The sequence below is a fragment of the Phymastichus coffea genome, unplaced genomic scaffold (assembly GCF_024137745.1).
Source record: "Phymastichus coffea isolate CEN01 unplaced genomic scaffold, Cenicafe_Pcof_1.1 PCOF00118, whole genome shotgun sequence".
In the NCBI taxonomy this organism is placed as follows: Eukaryota; Metazoa; Arthropoda; class Insecta; order Hymenoptera; family Eulophidae; genus Phymastichus; species Phymastichus coffea.
In genome coordinates this window covers 326,863-344,472 of record NW_026706929.1, presented here as the reverse complement: position 1 = coordinate 344,472, position 17,610 = coordinate 326,863, and the positions used below count along the sequence as shown (strand labels likewise).

The window sequence follows — 17,610 nt, the reverse complement described above, 5'->3', positions numbered from 1 at the left end:
GATTATTATCTATGAAATAAAAAGTGTCGTTTTAAATATAATTGGATGAGAGAAAAAGTGAACAAATAAAATATAGGGAATTAAATTTTTATTTTTTTACATTGTGGAGTGATAGACATACGGACACAGGAAACTATCAGAATATTAAATTTGAAGCATTTTCACAAAAAAGACATCGGATGTTCAAATGTACTTATACTAATATAACACTGGGGCCGTAAAAAACTACTGCTATTGAGTAAAATTATTACTGTACGATGCAAACTATGTAATAAATAATAGAAAAACAAAAAAAGAGCACGTTATATAACGCTGGTATAGTAAATGAGGAAAGCGAAAAAATTTATTTTTATGGATGAACATTGTCACAGCTTTGCTGTTAGTAAGAAATTGATTAAGATTTTGGAGCGTTTTATTTTTTTTAATTGTTACAGGCTGACATTTATTGACTGATTTGATGTCATTATGTACATCCAACTAATGTCCATACTATAATATCATTTTTCAGGCGACGGACATGAATTATCCTTATTCTAAGGTTTTTCTTTAATAACAATTAGTAAGATAAGCTTGCACTAAAAATTTTGAAAGTTAAATTAGTTGATAATTATATTCGACTCTTCAAGCTTTTTAAAATATTACACATTAATCATTTAATATATTATATTTTTTCATTTTTCATAGATAATTGGGTAGACTTCGTTATTATTTCAATCTATTTACATAAAAATTTACATGGCACGAAATATAATATTACAAATAAAGGAGGTTGGTTATTTGACTTAACAAGCGTACGAGTATATTGTTTGAATGGAAAAATTCTTATCCAGCAAACTAAACTTTTTTATACGTGTTTTGTTTTTTATAAAAATTACTTGTATTAGACGACTTTTTGACGGGAGTAACCTGCACATCTACGTTAAAACTTACCGCTTTAGGGCCACATTGATAACTGAGTCGACCATCTTATAAAACTCTTATATAGATTGATATAGTAATTTTATTGGTTCACAAGGAAACTACATTGCCATGATCATATAGCAGTCTACTATATATTCGTTGATGATAGTCTCCATTATCACGATATACTATACACATAAGCCACAATGTCTAAAATTATATATATATATATATAGTCTCTATGAGATACAGTTGCTTGTTCTGTTTAGTTATTTTATGACTAGTTATGATTTGGCCCAGCGTTGCTGGTTGCGCATGCAATATGTTATATTTCTTCATGTCATTCGCGTTATATATTTATATTTCCATTATTGTGTTTATTCAATGATAAATTAATTTGATCAAGATGAAGTTCATATGTCAATACATTAATATTTTTAGTAGTAATTCATTTAGTTATTAGGTTATACAATGAACATTTGTTATTGTGTAAACGCATTGGTTCCAATTTGAGTTAGATGTAATGTTAATGTTATATTGGACCATAAAAAATCGAATTTTTTCATAGTAATCATTGTGGAAAAAAACGATGACAGAAGAAGAACCTAAACTGGAAATTGTTACCGAGCCATGTCCTATAAAACTAAGAAAAATTAGACCACAAAACATAATTATAAGGTTAAGACAAAGAGAAACTATAGGCTGTTTATTTCCAGGAACACAAGTTCATGTAGCAAGACAATTTTACCAAAATGTATTTCCAAATTATACAGTGGTAAATATAGAAAAACCTCATTGTTTCCTCAGAAAATTCAGTCCAGATGGAAAGTATTTAGTAGCATTTAGCGCAGATCAAACTTCTATTGAAATTTATAAATATCAAGGACCAGCTGCTGCAGCGGATTTATTAATTGGCTGTAAAGGAGAATGTATTGGACTCAAAAATGATGAAAGATCGTTTAACATTAGGAATAATATTTTTAAAAAATTTTTTAAGGTATGTTTGCACTTTGAGTATATCAATTATTAACAATACTACTGTAACAGCTAATAATGGATAGTATTCTATGTTCATTTAAATTATATATTGCAGATAAAATGGACTGTTAATTTAGTACAAAGTAATGAGCATCTCAATAGGGAATGTAGCTTATTTACTGATGATGGACGATATGTCATTGTTGGATCAGCTGCTCATATCCCAGATGATTTGAGACCACATTTTTATCAAGTACTATTTATGTTTAATTCAGTTATTGATTCAGTAGTAAATTAATAGTATTAATCAAATTGTATTTTAATAGTTTATATAATCTTACAATTTTGTAGATTTACTCAAACAATGAAGCATTAACTCCGAATCCTAAATATCCTTTAGAAGACTATAGTATTCATTTAGTTGATATTAGAAATGGACGACTCTGTGATACGCGACACTTCAAAATAGATAAAATTTATTTATCTCAAAATCAAGGTGAAAGTTTGTAATTATTTATGTAAAAATATGATATTCCAATATATTAAGCTTAATTTGACAGGTCTGTATTTGTACAAAGATATACTGGCAGTTTTATCAGTGCAACATCAAACTATACATATTTTTCAATTATTAGATGGAATGTTTATAAATGTGAGATCAATAGGAAGGTAAATTTATTAGCAATAAGTAGATAAATAAATATTGATTTGAAATTAGATAATATATCATTAAATATATTTAAGGTTTTGTTTGGAAGATGAAAGATACTTAATTGTAAGTGCCTCGACTTATCCTACTTCCAGACCTTTTATAGAAGCTTCAATTAATAATCTTAAACATAAACTTCTTGTATATTTATACAAACGAGCAGCATATATTAGTGATATTACAGGAAATCCACTCGAACTTAGACGTTTTTATAAGTATTTTGATCAAGTGAGAATTTTATTTTCTTGCAAGTTATATTTTTATATTACCTAATTTTTTTTTCATTACTACAGTTTAGATCTTTAAGAATGTGGAAAATGCAGTTGTTAGATACAGATCATATTTTAATTCGATATGCGAGTGAAGAAGTTGCCACACTGCAAGAAAAAGAAGTTAATGTCTACCAGCTACCAGCTTTATTAGTTGTATATAATATGGTTTCAGCAAAAATCTTGGCAGCCTATGACAATGCGTCTACACAGCTATTGACGCAATTCGAAAATTTTACAGATTTTTTTAGAAATGCTAGAATGAGTACTGACTGTCAATATATGTGTTCCCCTTCGAATAATATTTATGCAAGGTGTGCATCAATAAAAATAATGTATTGACATATTTCACTCTAAAATGATCAATTAAATTTACCAAAGTTGTTACAGATTAATACAGCAAAGATGCAAACAAACTTTGACAAGTGCTCGATTTGGAGGTATCACAGAAGCAACCAAAAGATTGCTCGCTCAACTGCCAATTTGTGCCCAATCTTACTCGAGTTCTCCATACCTAGATTATTCATTATTTTGTTATGATGATAAATGGGTTTCTATGATGGAAAGACCAAAGCCCTGTGGAGAACATCCAATCAGGTAAAATATTTCTTTAAATATAAAGGTAAAATATTTCTTTAAATATAATGAAAAACATTTTTGTTGAACGAGTAATTTATTTACTTATTTATTTATTGACTGCTAACTTTAATTTTACAGATTTTATGCGAGGGACTCAGGACTCTTGAAATTTCGAATGCATGCAGGAATTTTTGGAAGACCACCTCCTATACCGCGATATCCCCACCAACCAAGAGAAAGAGATCTAAGAAAAGTTGTTTTTACTTTTCATCCAACTGATCCATTTGCAATATCAGTACAACGTGCAAGTAATAACAATACTGATTACATAATTTGTTTTCACGTGCGACATGTGTGAAAGTAATTTTTCGGCATCGCGTGCCAAGACTCGACTTCCGCATACTCGGGAAAGCAAACGTACTTTAAATTTCGTCTTGCATATGTCGTATTGAAAAGTAAAGTTAGATATATGTATGAGAAATAATTTCAGCCTCGTGTGGTCTTCTCACTCTCGCTGCGCTCAGGCGCAAACGTCCACACGAGGTTCAAATTACTTTCTCATACTAGTATCAAAATGTATTATTATCGTACAAAGTACTGTAAATTATTATTGAAAAAATATTTTTGAACTATTAAATGTCTAATGTTGAAGTATAGTCAATTTTATAAGAATTGCATTTGAATCAATGAGTCAAATGTTGTAAATGTTATTTGTAATTATAAATACTATAAGAATAAATTATAAATTAAAAAAAAAAGTAATTTATTTTGCAGAATTACCAATATCTATTAAAAAAATATAATTATTGTTGGCAATATTTAGTATTTATAGTAATAGGCTCGGTTATTTTGGGACGTTGAATTTTTGAAAACGATGGAATCTATAAGACATACTAGTAGAATAGCATGTCTATGCCTGCACAAGCTGTCAGTTTTAATCGATCTGTGCATAGTTGTTGAACATAGTTCAAATATGTGTTCAAATGTAGTTTAAGCTTAAAAAGAGTACTATAAATTTATTATTTCAAAAAAATAAATTAATCTATAAAAAAATCTGTGAATTGCTGCGTCGTACGCCGCTGTTTATGAATTAAGTATCACTGGCACGCAAATACCTTCATACATCCTCTGCTTAAACTGTAAAATTTTGTAAGCGTCAGGAGTAAACAAAAGTCAAAAGCGTCTAAAAAAATTTTAAATAGCGCGGGAAGTTGAGGCAGTGAGCGCCCGCGTTACAAATATTCTCCCCACTCCCCAGCCGCATTCGACTTCTGTACGCTCCTGACAGTCTTGATGCTCTAGTCTCTATGCTTGACACATAAATAGTATGTACGTGGTGGTTGACTGGCATTTCGGTCGTAGCATCGCAAGTTAGCGCATGCTTCTGTTGTGTTGTGAGCACATTCGGCATGCTCGATTTGCGCACATTTCTTAATATTATTTAAAATAAAGTTAGTTTTTTTTGAACAAGTTTAAAACATTTATTTTACAAATACACTAAAAGAAGTGGCAAAGTTTATTAATTAATTAAAATGGTTGATAAGTTAAGGCGATACGAGAAAATCGACTTTCTTGGCGAAGGACAGGTTAGATTTTTTACTTCATTAATTTTATGTTTTGGTAAATATTAAGTTATAATTCTAATAATTTAAATTATCTAATTAAAAACATTGATTCATTTTTAGTTTGCTACTGTTTACAAAGCTAAGGACTCGGAAACTGGAAGAATTGTGGCCGTGAAAAAGGTTTGCTTCAGTTTATAATCGTATAAAACGCCCGCAAACGTGTTAAATAAATAATTTTGCGAAACGTTGACTGTGTTCTAGATCAAAGTAGGAACTCGAGCAGAAGCAAGAGATGGTATCAACAGGACGGCGTTAAGAGAAATTAAATTATTACAGGAATTGGAGCATGAAAATGTCATAGGCTTATTAGGTATATTAAACATTGTGATTTATTAATAGGAAAAATTCTTCTAATCTTAAAATTCTTTTTTTCAGATGTCTTTGGATATAAATCTAATGTTTCATTAGTTTTTGATTTCATGGATACTGATTTGGAAGTTGTTATAAAGGACTCTGGTATTGTACTCACACCAGCCAACATTAAGGCTTATTTAGTGCAAACTCTGCAGGGCTTAGATTATTTACATTTCAATTGGATTCTTCATAGGGACTTAAAACCTAACAATTTATTGATAAGTAGCGAAGGTGTAGTTAAAATAGGAGACTTTGGTTTAGCTAAATTTTATGGCTCCCCAAATCGAATAAATACTCATCAAGTAGTAACAAGATGGTATCGATCGCCAGAACTTTTGTATGGAGCAAGACTCTATGGCACTGGAGTAGATATGTGGGCCATTGGATGTATATTAGGTGAATTGTTGTTGAGGACTCCAATATTTCCTGGAGATTCAGATTTGGATCAGCTAACAAAAATATTTACTGTGAGTAACATGTTTTCAAAACTCTTCCTAATTATATAGTTCAGAAAATAATATTCTATTAAAATTTCAGGCTCTGGGTACACCAACTGAAGAGACATGGCCTGGAATGACACAATTACCAGATTTCATTCAATTTAAGCCGTTTCCACCTGTACCTCTGAAGGATATATTTATAGCTGCGAGTGATGATCTTCTAGATCTTTTGGCTAGTCTTTTAAATTTAAATCCTCTTGAAAGATGTAGCTGTGATCAAGCATTACAAATGCCTTATTTTAGTAATAGTCCTCCACCCACACCAAATGCCAGATTACCTCTACCTCAGTCAATCAGAAGATTATCTGATGATAAACCAAACTTGAAAAGGAAATTACTGGAAGCAATTGATGGTGCTTCATTAGCTAAAAGACTGCAATTCTAAGTTAATAGTGAACAAATTGAGTGTAACTTATTTGAAATCCCTTGGAAAATGTGTGAGTGTGTAGAAATTTTTGTAAATATCTTATATAAGATTTCTAATAGTCTAATTTTTCAGCTATTACTGGTCCTTGTACTTTTTACTTATTTAATTGTATTAATAAGATAAATAAAATTTGTAAAAGTTAAGTTTATGTGACAAAATTGATTCAATACAAATAAAAGAAACTGTTTTATAAATTGTAAAACGATTCACAGTAACAGCTTAACAAGATTTTTTTATATATCACGAATTAACATGTTATTATTAAATAGAAAGTTCTCTGTTAAAAATATGCCGTGATAAAAATGGGAAAATTTTCTCTGATATGAGAAATCTAAAACCAGCGATAAATTTAAATATCACGATGTCAAATCATTTTCTGAGTTCTATATACGAGACTTGACTTCTTATGGTTCAGATAAAAAATATTCAAGTAAAGCCGCAAGTAACTATAGATTTTATCTAGGAGGCGTTCTCAAGCATAAGTAGTAAAATACATCGGAAAAAATTGTATTATATAAAAAAGATATATTTATTATCAGAAGTGATTAGAATGTGAGTGTATTACAGACAGTTATCGTAATTACATTCTTTCAAGTGTTATGGCTCGAGTTAAGACAGGACGGGCAAATGAAAACTAGACATGTTTTGTACATTTTTTTTTAACTTGATGTCCCGTGCTTAAAGTTAGATATTATAAATTGCTTTTAACTTAATAAATATAAATCTTGGAAATAATAACGTAGATTTCGATCAAATGTATTATTTTAATTATGTGCTTCTAAATGATAAATTATTGTAATTTCATTAATCTTAATGAAATTTAATAAAATTTACATTTATTTTAAAGAAATGTTATACTATTGCTAAATAAGGCCGTGCTTTATCACTGTACAACGTTTTCTGTTTCATTTCACTTGAGTCAAAAAGTGTAGTCGGACTTACCACGAGAACATTGTTAAAAAAGTACATCATTCAATCAATTTAAAACAAAATTTATAGTAAAAAGCTTATTTCATGTATAGATCATACTCAAAGTATAAAATTTAACATTCTTACTCATTTTGACATGTTCTGATAATATAAAGTTACCTACTACTGCATGTCTATCAATCGGAAAAACGTAGTACTTAAAAACATTAGTTAGTTTTAACTGCCTTTATTATTCATATGTTTATTTGCATAAATTATACACCATTTCCATTTCACGGATTTAGTAACAAATCCTTTTGAAAATTTAATTTTGACTACAGTTGGTAAGTTACGACCGCTTTTTGACCATAAAAATTAAGTCATTAAATATTTTACATGACGATGTATTTTGCATGTATACAAACCCTTTCTTCATAAGCCAGAAGTCGTATAATATTTCTGTACAGTACGTAACGTATGTACATTTTAATAAGCCATTTTTTAATTTTTTTAGCCACGTGTGCTTTTTTACATAAGGAACATTTTATCGTAACATTTTTATAATCGCTTCAGCATCACTAAGTGGTTTTATTTTTATACAAAACGTTTGATTATAATTTATAAATAAACAAATTGCAAGTTATAACCGATGCAACAAAAATTAAATAATACTTGAGGAATACGATAATTTTTCGCATATTATTCAAAACGTTTCATTTGCAAAAATAAAATACTTTACATTTAGAAAAAAATTAAATTATTTTTCAAGTTCAAAAAAGTCAAAATAATGCTTAGAGTTGATAAATACAAATTTATGTAAATACGTTAACGAAATAATGACAATTATATGTGCAATAGACAAATATCGCTAACTCGACAGGCAAACATATCAAGTTTTTTCGTAAATAACGATTTAACTAATCAACAAAGAATAAAAATTAAATAATATCTATACATAGTAATAAAAGATTTCTGCACTGTGTAAGCAAGTAGATTTTGTTTCCAAGGATTAATTTGCATATGTTTAAAAATGCATCTGATTACCCTTCGTAACATACACAAATTTTAAACATATTTGCACCAAGAATTACAGTGATTGACTTCTACGCATTGCAGTACTTTGACAACCAAGTACATTGTAAGCATATACATAGACGTAACTTATATGCAGTTGGTATAACTAATCAACTAAATCACATACCGAAATTGTTACAACAAGTAACGTAAAATAATGTGTACAAACCATTTTGCAATAAAAATATATATATATATATATGTATACATGTATAGGCTGTGCATTTTTCTTTCTTTTTCTGTATTTACAATCACGCGATTTTTTTCACTTCAATGTTTATATTTTTCGTACAAAAAGATGAACTCTCAGTTTTACCTGCATGAAATACTTATTTCATTGTGCCGGTATCTACTAGAGAAAATACTTCTTGATAACTCATATTTTACACCGTGGAATATTTGTCGGTACCTTTTTATCTCAACCATCTCTATTAATTTCTATAATTCTATCTCCTTGACCGTATAAAATTTTTTTCGCTTCAATAATTTTTCTCTTGTTTTCCTGTCATTTGCCAATAAGTTTCAATGAACTATTTATCAGACTTCATTAATACTAAACTGAACAAATACTTGTGACATTGCAACTTTTGCATAATTAATGGTAACTTAACATTGATTTTCCTTAATTTTTTAAAAATATGCCCTAAGTAGTTTTGGAGCCGCGCAATTATCCTGTACTTTTAAATTGCCTCAGCAAACAATTTCATAAACAATCTTTGCAGTCTTGTGATAATTACAACTTTATTTCTCAATCGTTTTGCGTAAATTACAGGAACGCAGCGATTTTATAATTGTTTTTTTGTCGTAAGAAATGTTCGATGTTTAAAAATGAAAATTGTACGCAGTACATACGATTGATTGAGAGATGCTACGTTAATGACCGCGGAGGATCTTGGTGTAACATAGTCAGGCACGATGTTAAAGAATAATGATTCCCAGAGACTCGATGTTTAAATGATAGTTTGATTGTAGAACACACTCTTCCGATATAATTTAGTTTCGGCTTACACTTCACTTCTTTTGTTTTACAGTATTGAAAGTAGAAATACCATACTTTATTGTTTTACTACTGCTTCATTTGTTTAATTTATGTTTTAATTTTATACATATATATGTATATATGTATATGTATATATATATATATATATATATATATATATATATATATATATATATATATATATATATATAATTTATACACACACACACACACACACACACACACACACACACACATCGTATTCAGTAGTCAGTCCAAGGCAAACATTATCTGTAATAATATAATTTAATTACTATTTTCGTAGATTTTCTTTTATAGATTGTTTTTCTACCTATATATTACTTTCTTTTTAAAAAATGTATACTTAACATTTAATATATCTCTTTAAAATATTTACAATCAATACTATTGTACAGTTTTTATCATTTGTCGTATTAATGTTTACAAAGGCAATATTTAATATAATCATTATCATTATTTTGTTACGTTAACGCCTAATGTAAATTCCTTTAGAATATAATAATTCTTCATGGTAGATCATTTTTATATTACACGTATAAGACTATGATGAATATGTTTTTTTTCTTAAATAATAAAGCTTCGATGGACACGTTCTGTTCTTGATTTTCTACATATAATTTATATGAATTAATTGTTCTTTTTTTGTCTCATCAGAGATAAACAATTCACGAAGCTCTCGAGGGAGGAAAATTAGTCGCCTTGATCGACTACAACGTCTGTTAAGAATTTTATTATTTCATTACAATAGTCCGAATCAATTAAAGAAAATTCTATAAACGAATAAACTTAACGTACGACATAAATCACTGTGCATAAACATTGTATTTAGTCCGTAAACCATAGCTCACACATATCCCTTACGCTCAAGCCTCAACAAAAAACGTAAAAATAAAATACGTTGGACTTAATCATTCGAACATTGACTTCTAAATATGTTTCATTTGATATCGTAAATTATGTATCTGATCAAAATCATTTAAAAATTTAAAGCTCATGTTCTGCGATTGAAAGACAAAAGGAAGAAGAGAAACAAATACCGGTAATTCTTCCTCTCTTTGTCTCTCTTTCTCTTGACTTTTTCTTCGTATCACGAAAGAATACACATATGCAAAGCACAACATAGTCTTTCTCGGCACATAAAGCAGGCGTACATGACAAAGTAGTCCCTTTCAGAGAGTGAAGTTGTCGGGAGTGTGCGAGTTTCTGGCGGACGTATTGTCCTTTGGTGAGGTCGTAGCCATGGCGCTGACTTGTTTCGAGACGTTGTTCGAAGCAAAAGGAAACTTGAAGTCTGAGCCATTGGGTAGTTTGCGCATGATTTTGCCAGAGGTGATGAGACGGCCAAAGCCCTCTTGGTGAGCGAAGGCGTATCCGGAGCGTAACGAGCGTCTCGTTCGCCTAGTCGATGGTGTGCGCAAAATGTCTTGACTCTGCCGAGAGCGTATCTGTACAAGTCGCTGCTTCAGCCTCACGCGGTCCGACAACGTGGGCTTGACATCAATGAAGAAAAAGCGCCAAGCCGTCACCGGGATCACCAGCATTATCACTGATATCACCGCCGTGAACCAGAACGTCGCTTCTGACATTGCCTAGAAAAAGTGTAAACGTCCATCAGCGTCGAATGCTTTCTCACTGATATTTCTCGTTAAACGTGTATAGTCGGGCATTACCATCGTCAGACTTCCCACGTAACTACCGCCTATGACGAAATTGTAAAAATAATCCATAACGAAATACCAAAGGAGCGAGCCCCACACCATGAAATGGTTGACGACCGTCCAGTACGAGGTGTCGAGAGCTATTTGAACTGTTACAACTATGACTAATATAGTGGCAACTACTGTGCCTAGCAGCATATGATCCGAAAGTACGTAACCTTTCGGCGAAACGCCATTATTGTATGTCCCTGCAACGAAGTACAAGTTGATATTCATCGGTTTACACGATAATCACACTGATATTGTAAGTCTACTCACCATAGGGCACTAAGAAAAGTACACAACTAGCAAAGAAGCCGTGTAGGGCGCTCCAGCAGAACTCTTTTTTATTAAAAAGTAAATTCTGATGGCCCGGAGTATAAAGCTTCGGATACATCAAGCTGTTCTTGTCGTTAACATCTTGATCGAATACACCGACAGCCAGTACCGGCAGGGACGTGTAAAATAAATTGTAGACGGAAATGTACATAGGATCGAAAACGGTCTGAAACAAACGAATAACAGAATAATGTTTTCCACGAGTTTACGTAAAGACCAGGAAAAAAGTTGCTAGCTTAATGCACCACATCAGACAGAATTTAACATTCAGGCTCGAAAGTCTCGACCACAGAATGAACTCAATGTGGGAGACCTTAGAATCATATTCGCCTTATACTCATCTCGTGTGATCATACTACATACGTAAATCGGATAAGCAGCAAGAAATGTTACCTGTGCGCTAAATCCACAAAAGAAGGCGAACCAAATGTGACATAAAGTGAATGCAAAATTTTTGTAAAAGAAATAACGAAGGAACTTGGACATTCTGTAGTACGACCATCTGCCATGGACCATAAGAAGCCTTTCGAGAAAACGAAATTGTCCGATCGAGTAGTCCGAGGCTAACACAGCTTGCAGACCCTCTTGCCCACTTATTCCTACGCCAATGTGGGCAGTTTTTATCATAGACACATCATTCGCTCCGTCCCCAATCGCCAATGTCACGGCTCCTTTACTTTTCTTCACCAGCTCTACTACCATGGCTTTCTGAAGGGGAGTCACTCGGCAACAAATTACGGATTTACCTGGAAAAGTGACATGTACGTAATTAAACATCAAAATTTTCAACTACCCAAGGTCGATTATGATATTTTCTTACACTGGCAGGAAACGTCCAAAAATAGCTGTTCCATTTGAGGATGCAATGCGTGAACTAGGGAATGTCCATTAATAACCACTGCAAAATCGACCTGCGAATCTTGCTCATGCTCGTCGCTTTCCTCTCTCGTCGGATTATACTCTGTATCACTATTAGGTCGAAGCAACAGAGAAAATATATGATATTCTTTAAATATGCACTTCAAGCGTTTTGCCACGTCTGTGAAATTCATAAATGTGGTTGCAAGCATTCATAGATGTAAGCTGATTTCGTTTCTTCTTTTTCAAAAGCTATACACTCGTCAATGTTTACAAACTGTTGTAGCGATTATGATACACAAAATGCTGCGACAGCACATATTATGAATATCATAACGTGACACGAGCAACAAAACAGTATTTGATTTTGTTATTATCGATAAGATTAATTATAAGCAGACAGAAAGAGAAGGAGTGAGTATCAAGCATAGAATAATAATAATTATTGTTTAATAAACATCTTAGATTCCATGTATTTCCGAGTGATTCAAGTATTTGTCTATTCTAAAATGAACAATATGTAAAGAAACCTTAAGATAAAATTGTATTACTAAAGAAAAGTGTGGTAATAGTATAGAAGGTTTGATCTTCTCGATTGAAGTACGTGCGAAAAATGTTTTGAACTGTGTACTTGTGGTATAAATTGTGACAGAGGCTAGTAAAGTGATAATTAAAACTTTGTTATGAACTGATAAATAGTTCAAGCAAACACTCACTATTCTAAGCAATTTTCCAGAATGAATCAGTATATACATGAACAAACATCGAAGCTTATTTGAAGATTATAATGATCGATACTTTAACCGAAACCAATCCACATGTCCAAATTGAAAGCCATATTGGAAGTAATGTCAATGACTAGAGGGAATCTACTTGTTTGCTAATTCTGACTTTAAAATTCTTTATTCGATAGGAATAAGCATAACCAGACAAGAGAATATGGTGCAACATTCATTGTGAATAAAGAGGGTGGGGCCGAGGATCAGTAGCATATTATTTCCATGGTCTTACTTTAATATTGCATCGTCAGTTATAATGAGAAATATGCAGTATAGTAGAAAAAATTGGTAGAAATGAACTAATCGTACTCCGTCTCTTTCGTTTTGCCTGACCTTTCCTTGTCCCACCTGAATGTGACGATGGAGAGTGTCGGCCTCTTCTGCTGGCTCGAGGTAGCCTTTATTGTTTCTAGATACCGTGTCAATTGCGTTTGCACGCCATCGTACGTAGTCGCGTCCACTATGAAGACGTCCGTCAACTCGTCCGTCAGTAATTGACAGGAGTAGCCAATGTTGATGGCCGTTTCTGAAAGATTGGACAATGAATTGATCGTGGCTCGAGAAGGAATGGGCAAAAAAGCGGGAGGACTAACCCTGCTTGTCGCCTGTCAAGACCCAAAGCTTGATACCCGCGAGGCCGAGATTGGCGATAGTCTGAGGAACGCCGTCTTGGAGCTTGTCCTCGATGGCAGTGGCTCCCAGCAAGGTCATGTCTTTTTCGATCTCCTCGTAGATGGCGTCGAGCTTATCTTCTTTGTTCTCATGGCTCATCGCCGCCTCCTGATGCCGATGCTTCCAGTCGTTGAAGAAGGCCTCGTCTAGGTCTTTGGTAGACAAGCAGAGCGTCCGCAAACCTGCGACACAAGAATCGTTGGATCGATCGGCTGCGGGCACGACGCAGTGGTCGCTCGACCGAGTGGCGCGCTACTTTGCCCTGTGTACCTTCGCCCGCGAATTTGTTGAGATGCTCCTGCGTCTTGGCCATGATGTCCTCGCTGCCCTGTTTTACCCTCTCGTATATGACGTTGTCGGCACCCTTGCAGTAGAGCTTGAGCTTGCCGTCCCTCCTCAAAATCACCGACATTCTCTTTCTCACATTATTGAAGTCCAGGATGCAAAGCAGCTCGTAGATCTCGCGCTTGCCCATCACGTCGATGGTGATGCTATTAGGCGATCGCTCTCTGAAGATGAAGCCAAAGTTACGCGCGGCGGAGACCAGAGCCGCCTCGTCCGGCGACTGGGCCTGATACTCGAGACTGCCGTTCTTCTCCTCTGCCATGACCGTGTGGCAGAGCGCCAGCAGCCTAAAGAAGCTGTGCACGTCTTCGTTGTGGTGGCGCACTGCCTCCAGCAGCGTGGCGTCGTAGAACTTGAATTCCGGTTCGTAGTCCTTGTTGAAGGAGAAGTCCAGCGGCTGCTGGGTGCTCTGTTGGAATATAAAATTGAGCCGATTAAGTGACGCGCCCTCCGCCAATGTGCACACTCGACGCCGGCTTATTTTTTTAGGCACGTTCTTTGCTCGCGAGCATTTTACATGTAGACATTGAGCCTGCTATTTTCGTAATGCGCATCTCTCTTGGCGATTCCGTTATGTAGGTGTGTAGACGTAGGCATGATGACGACAGTTGATTACGAGATCGAGCCGAGCACAAGGATTTTACGTTAAATGTTAGATGATAGTCTACAGTGAAGAATAACGGAGTGACGAGACACATTTATCCCTGCGATGTTTGGTAGTCATTGCCAAGCCAACGCAGCAGTTCTTTCCATAGAGGAATGCCAACGCAATTAGATGCAAAGATTATGCCCGGCAAAGTCAGCAGATTAATATGCAGTCATTATTAAAATTAGCTCGTAATATCGACATAATCCATTGCCACAGTTACACGACTCTATATACATATGTACACGTACATATATATATATATATATATATATATATATATTATGTACAAGTCAGCGGAAGGCGAGAGCCGTAGATGTAAGGTACACGTGGACGTCCAAAACCATTACAAGTGCAAAAACGCAAAAGTCGTAACTCAAAGCACACAGCCAAATCACCTCGCGTTAGATGTGCATGCAAAAAGCTTCCTAATGCCATCGCGGATGTAAGAAAAGTTAGGCAAGCACAGCCAGGGTGTGAAGTAATAATTTAGTAAGCGAGTAGAGAAAGAGAGAGAGAGAAAGAAAGAGAGAGAGAGAGAGTTTGTTGGCGGCAAAAAATGGAAGATCAAATGCGAAGATTCTGAGACAGAAGCATGCGTACTGAATAATCGAGTGGCAGTCTCGAGGCGCCGTTGATGCCAGGCTCGGGAGTTGTCAGTCTTGACTGTTGGTCTTGCTGCTCCAGAAGCCGCACGCTCGCCCCGCTCAGCGGATGATAAACCGAGTGCACGAAGTCTTGGCCATTTTTCCACTTTACCGTTGGCGCAGCCTTCCCACTTGCTGCTTTACCTGTCTGCGTGGCATGCAGGACACACATGCGCTTTTGTTATCTAAGGCTCCTTGCACTCTCTTCCCTACTTGTTTTTACACGTTTTGGCTTGTTTGCCCACTCCCCTCTCAACCCAGAAAAAATGCACCACAAACGTAATATACGCAAGAAATCCTACTGGTGGTCGGGTCAATGGTCAAGAGTAAGGTCATGCAATTTTCTCTCGTTACATGCGAATATGCCAATGATCTGCACCAGACTGGTAAGTTCAAATCATCGTTGCATTCGAAGGGAAAACAGCGCTTAAATAAAAGTAATCTATAAAAATGATTAGTCAGAATGTTGGCAATATTCGTAAGTCGTTGGGTATGTATAGTGTACCGCGCAGATTCGGGCGAGTTATCGCTGTTGCACAAACAATACAAATAAAGCAGTGTCGACGCAAGATTGAGGTGGGTAATTGCCGCGCGTGCGAACGTACACGCGGTGAGTGTAAGCATGTGCGTGTGTGTTTATGTGAGAATGTTATGTATTTTGTGTGTGTGTGTGTGTGTGTGTGTGTGTGTGTGTGTGTGTGTGTGTGTGTGGTAGACGAGAGAGGGAGAGGAAGGGGCGGGATGAAGAAAGAGGAGAAAAAAACAGTATGAACAAGAAAAACTCGGGAAAAAATTCGAACAACACACTCAAACATCGACTAGTCTAGATAGTAAGAAGACGAAAAGAGCTTGGTGGGCTTACATCGGTGAGGTCGATCACTTCGCCGGTAGCCTCGTCGATGATGTCCCCGTAGCACTGGCCGGCGACCGAGCACTTATTGAAAGTCATGATGTTCTGGGTGAGGGTGCCGGTCTTGTCGGAGAAGATGTACTGTATCTGGCCGAGCTCCTCGTTAAGCGTGGTGGTGCGGGCACGCGCGTGCGTGTTGGTCGGCGCGTGATACATCTCCTCGTCCCAGTTGATGAGGAACGACTGGACGAAGCGGATGACCTCGACGCTCACGTACAGGCTGATGGGCACGACGGTGTTGAGTACGATGGCGTAGGAGAAGAAGACAAGCAGCGCGATGACCGTGGCGCCGGCAATCGGTTCGGTAGGCACCAGCGAGTCCCAGGGCAGGTAGACCTGGAAGTAACGGCCCACCAGGCTCTCCCAAATGCCGCAGCCGATCATACAGAAGAGGCAGAGCGATAGCAGGAATAGCACGATGCCGATGATGAGCAGGTTGAGCAGCCGGTCGATGGAGGTCCGCTTGAACTTGCTCTTGCCTGAGTTCTGCATGAGCTTGGTGTCCTTGCCGGCGAAGATGACGATGCCGTAACACCAGGCGGTGTTGCGCAGGATACAGCCGCGCAGGATCACCTTGTCGTTGTCGAGGATGTACTTCTTGCCACGCCACGTCAGTATCCCGTCGAACTTATTGAGCAGGTTGTTGGGCGTCTCGCAGATGATCTCGCCGTCGAAGTTGCCGATCAGCTCGTGGTTGCTCATCATGTCCGCGGTCTCCGGCAGGCACTGGCGACACTTGAGGTTCGTCTCCCTGTAAAGTACTCTTGTCTCGTTATTGCCCGCGTCAAGAGCCGCGCCGAGAGCCGCGCCGAGAGCCGCGCCGAGAGCCGCGCCGAGAGTCGCGCTTACCCGTCCAACTCGGCTGTCTCGATATAACAGAGCCCGTTGGGTTCGCTGGTCGACAACAGCAGCACGTCCGCGGCCACGAACTGGTCGTTCTCCATGCGGATGACGTCGCCGACCTGCACCTGCGACCATTTCTCCTCGCGCAGCGTGGTACCACGCAGGCAGTGCGACTTGCGGTTGTTGACCTGCGAGTCGCTGCTGTGTCGTTGCTGCGCGAGCGGAAGCGAGCGTGAGTGAGATCGCTCGCTGACACGAGCCGGCACGTTCTGGCATACTTACAAAGTCATCGTAGGCATCTTTGACGGCAGTGAGCGTGAGTACCCCGATCAGGGGTATAGCCGTGGTCACGGGGGTCAGAGAGGATATCGCGGGGATCAGCTGCAGCACCAGCAGGCACAGGAAGTAGAAGTTGGCGAGCCTCTGGAACTGCTCGAACAGATTCAACGGCAGGAACGTCAGAACCGAGTACTTGGACGTTTTGATGTAGTTGTTCTGAAAGCCGCAACCAGTTAGTATTGTCGCCTCG

At 36.4% G+C, this 17,610-nt stretch overlaps 3 protein-coding genes across 10 annotated transcripts in view; 2 read left to right on the top strand and 1 right to left on the bottom strand.

The window, feature by feature from the left end:
* The first annotated feature begins 1,203 nt into the window (after nt 1-1,203).
* On the top strand, nt 1,204-4,140 carry LOC131671003 (DET1 homolog). Of its 4 annotated transcripts, XM_058947105.1 has the most exons (9): nt 1,204-1,578; nt 1,708-1,897; nt 1,994-2,131; nt 2,230-2,374; nt 2,439-2,547; nt 2,623-2,815; nt 2,881-3,170; nt 3,238-3,453; nt 3,574-4,140. In XM_058947105.1, the coding sequence occupies exons 1-9, from the start codon at nt 1,490-1,492 to the stop codon at nt 3,791-3,793; spliced, it is 1,590 nt and encodes a 529-aa protein (XP_058803088.1). In that variant the 5' UTR covers nt 1,204-1,489; the 3' UTR covers nt 3,794-4,140. The 4 variants fall into 4 exon arrangements, with proteins under 4 accessions (XP_058803088.1, XP_058803087.1, XP_058803085.1 ...); XM_058947104.1 differs by having other exon boundaries at nt 1,204-1,897; nt 2,457-2,547; XM_058947102.1 differs by having other exon boundaries at nt 1,204-1,897.
* A 640-nt stretch (nt 4,141-4,780) lies between these two features.
* On the top strand, nt 4,781-6,612 carry LOC131671046 (cyclin-dependent kinase 7). Its single transcript, XM_058947165.1, has 5 exons — nt 4,781-5,021; nt 5,121-5,180; nt 5,262-5,370; nt 5,436-5,881; nt 5,952-6,612. The coding sequence occupies exons 1-5, from the start codon at nt 4,968-4,970 to the stop codon at nt 6,297-6,299; spliced, it is 1,017 nt and encodes a 338-aa protein (XP_058803148.1). The 5' UTR covers nt 4,781-4,967; the 3' UTR covers nt 6,300-6,612.
* A 2,904-nt stretch (nt 6,613-9,516) lies between these two features.
* LOC131671042 (phospholipid-transporting ATPase ID) overlaps nt 9,517-17,610 on the bottom strand; it is a 31,692-nt gene continuing 23,598 nt past the window's right edge. For 2 of the 5 annotated variants that reach the window (XM_058947156.1, XM_058947155.1), the window contains exons 7-18: nt 17,364-17,576; nt 17,088-17,293; nt 16,191-16,989; nt 15,285-15,476; nt 13,961-14,444; nt 13,612-13,872; nt 13,352-13,544; nt 12,202-12,350; nt 11,775-12,127; nt 11,322-11,547; nt 11,016-11,251; nt 9,517-10,934 (exon numbers count right to left, since the gene is read on the bottom strand). In XM_058947156.1, the coding sequence (XP_058803139.1) occupies nt 10,515-10,934; nt 11,016-11,251; nt 11,322-11,547; nt 11,775-12,127; nt 12,202-12,350; nt 13,352-13,544; nt 13,612-13,872; nt 13,961-14,444; nt 15,285-15,476; nt 16,191-16,989; nt 17,088-17,293; nt 17,364-17,576 (3,732 nt within the window). In that variant the 3' untranslated portion in view covers nt 9,517-10,514. The remainder of the gene's footprint in view (nt 10,935-11,015; nt 11,252-11,321; nt 11,548-11,774; nt 12,128-12,201; nt 12,351-13,351; nt 13,545-13,611; nt 13,873-13,960; nt 14,445-15,284; nt 15,477-16,190; nt 16,990-17,087; nt 17,294-17,363; nt 17,577-17,610) is intronic. The other 3 variants (XM_058947157.1, XM_058947159.1, XM_058947158.1) reach the window with 3 other exon arrangements.

Excerpts from the sequence above, each read along its gene's own strand:
- LOC131671003 (XM_058947102.1), top strand. The coding sequence starts at position 1,490 with ATGACAGAAGAAGAACCTAAACTGGAAATTGTTACCGAGCCATGTCCT. Across the intron at positions 2,132-2,229 it reads TGAGACCACATTTTTATCAA|ATTTACTCAAACAATGAAGC; the intron begins GTACTATTTATG and ends ACAATTTTGTAG. Across the intron at positions 2,375-2,438 it reads TTATTTATCTCAAAATCAAG|GTCTGTATTTGTACAAAGAT; the intron begins GTGAAAGTTTGT and ends TTAATTTGACAG.
- LOC131671046 (XM_058947165.1), top strand. The coding sequence starts at position 4,968 with ATGGTTGATAAGTTAAGGCGATACGAGAAAATCGACTTTCTTGGCGAA. Across the intron at positions 5,371-5,435 it reads AAATGTCATAGGCTTATTAG|ATGTCTTTGGATATAAATCT; the intron begins GTATATTAAACA and ends TCTTTTTTTCAG. Across the intron at positions 5,882-5,951 it reads AGCTAACAAAAATATTTACT|GCTCTGGGTACACCAACTGA; the intron begins GTGAGTAACATG and ends TTAAAATTTCAG.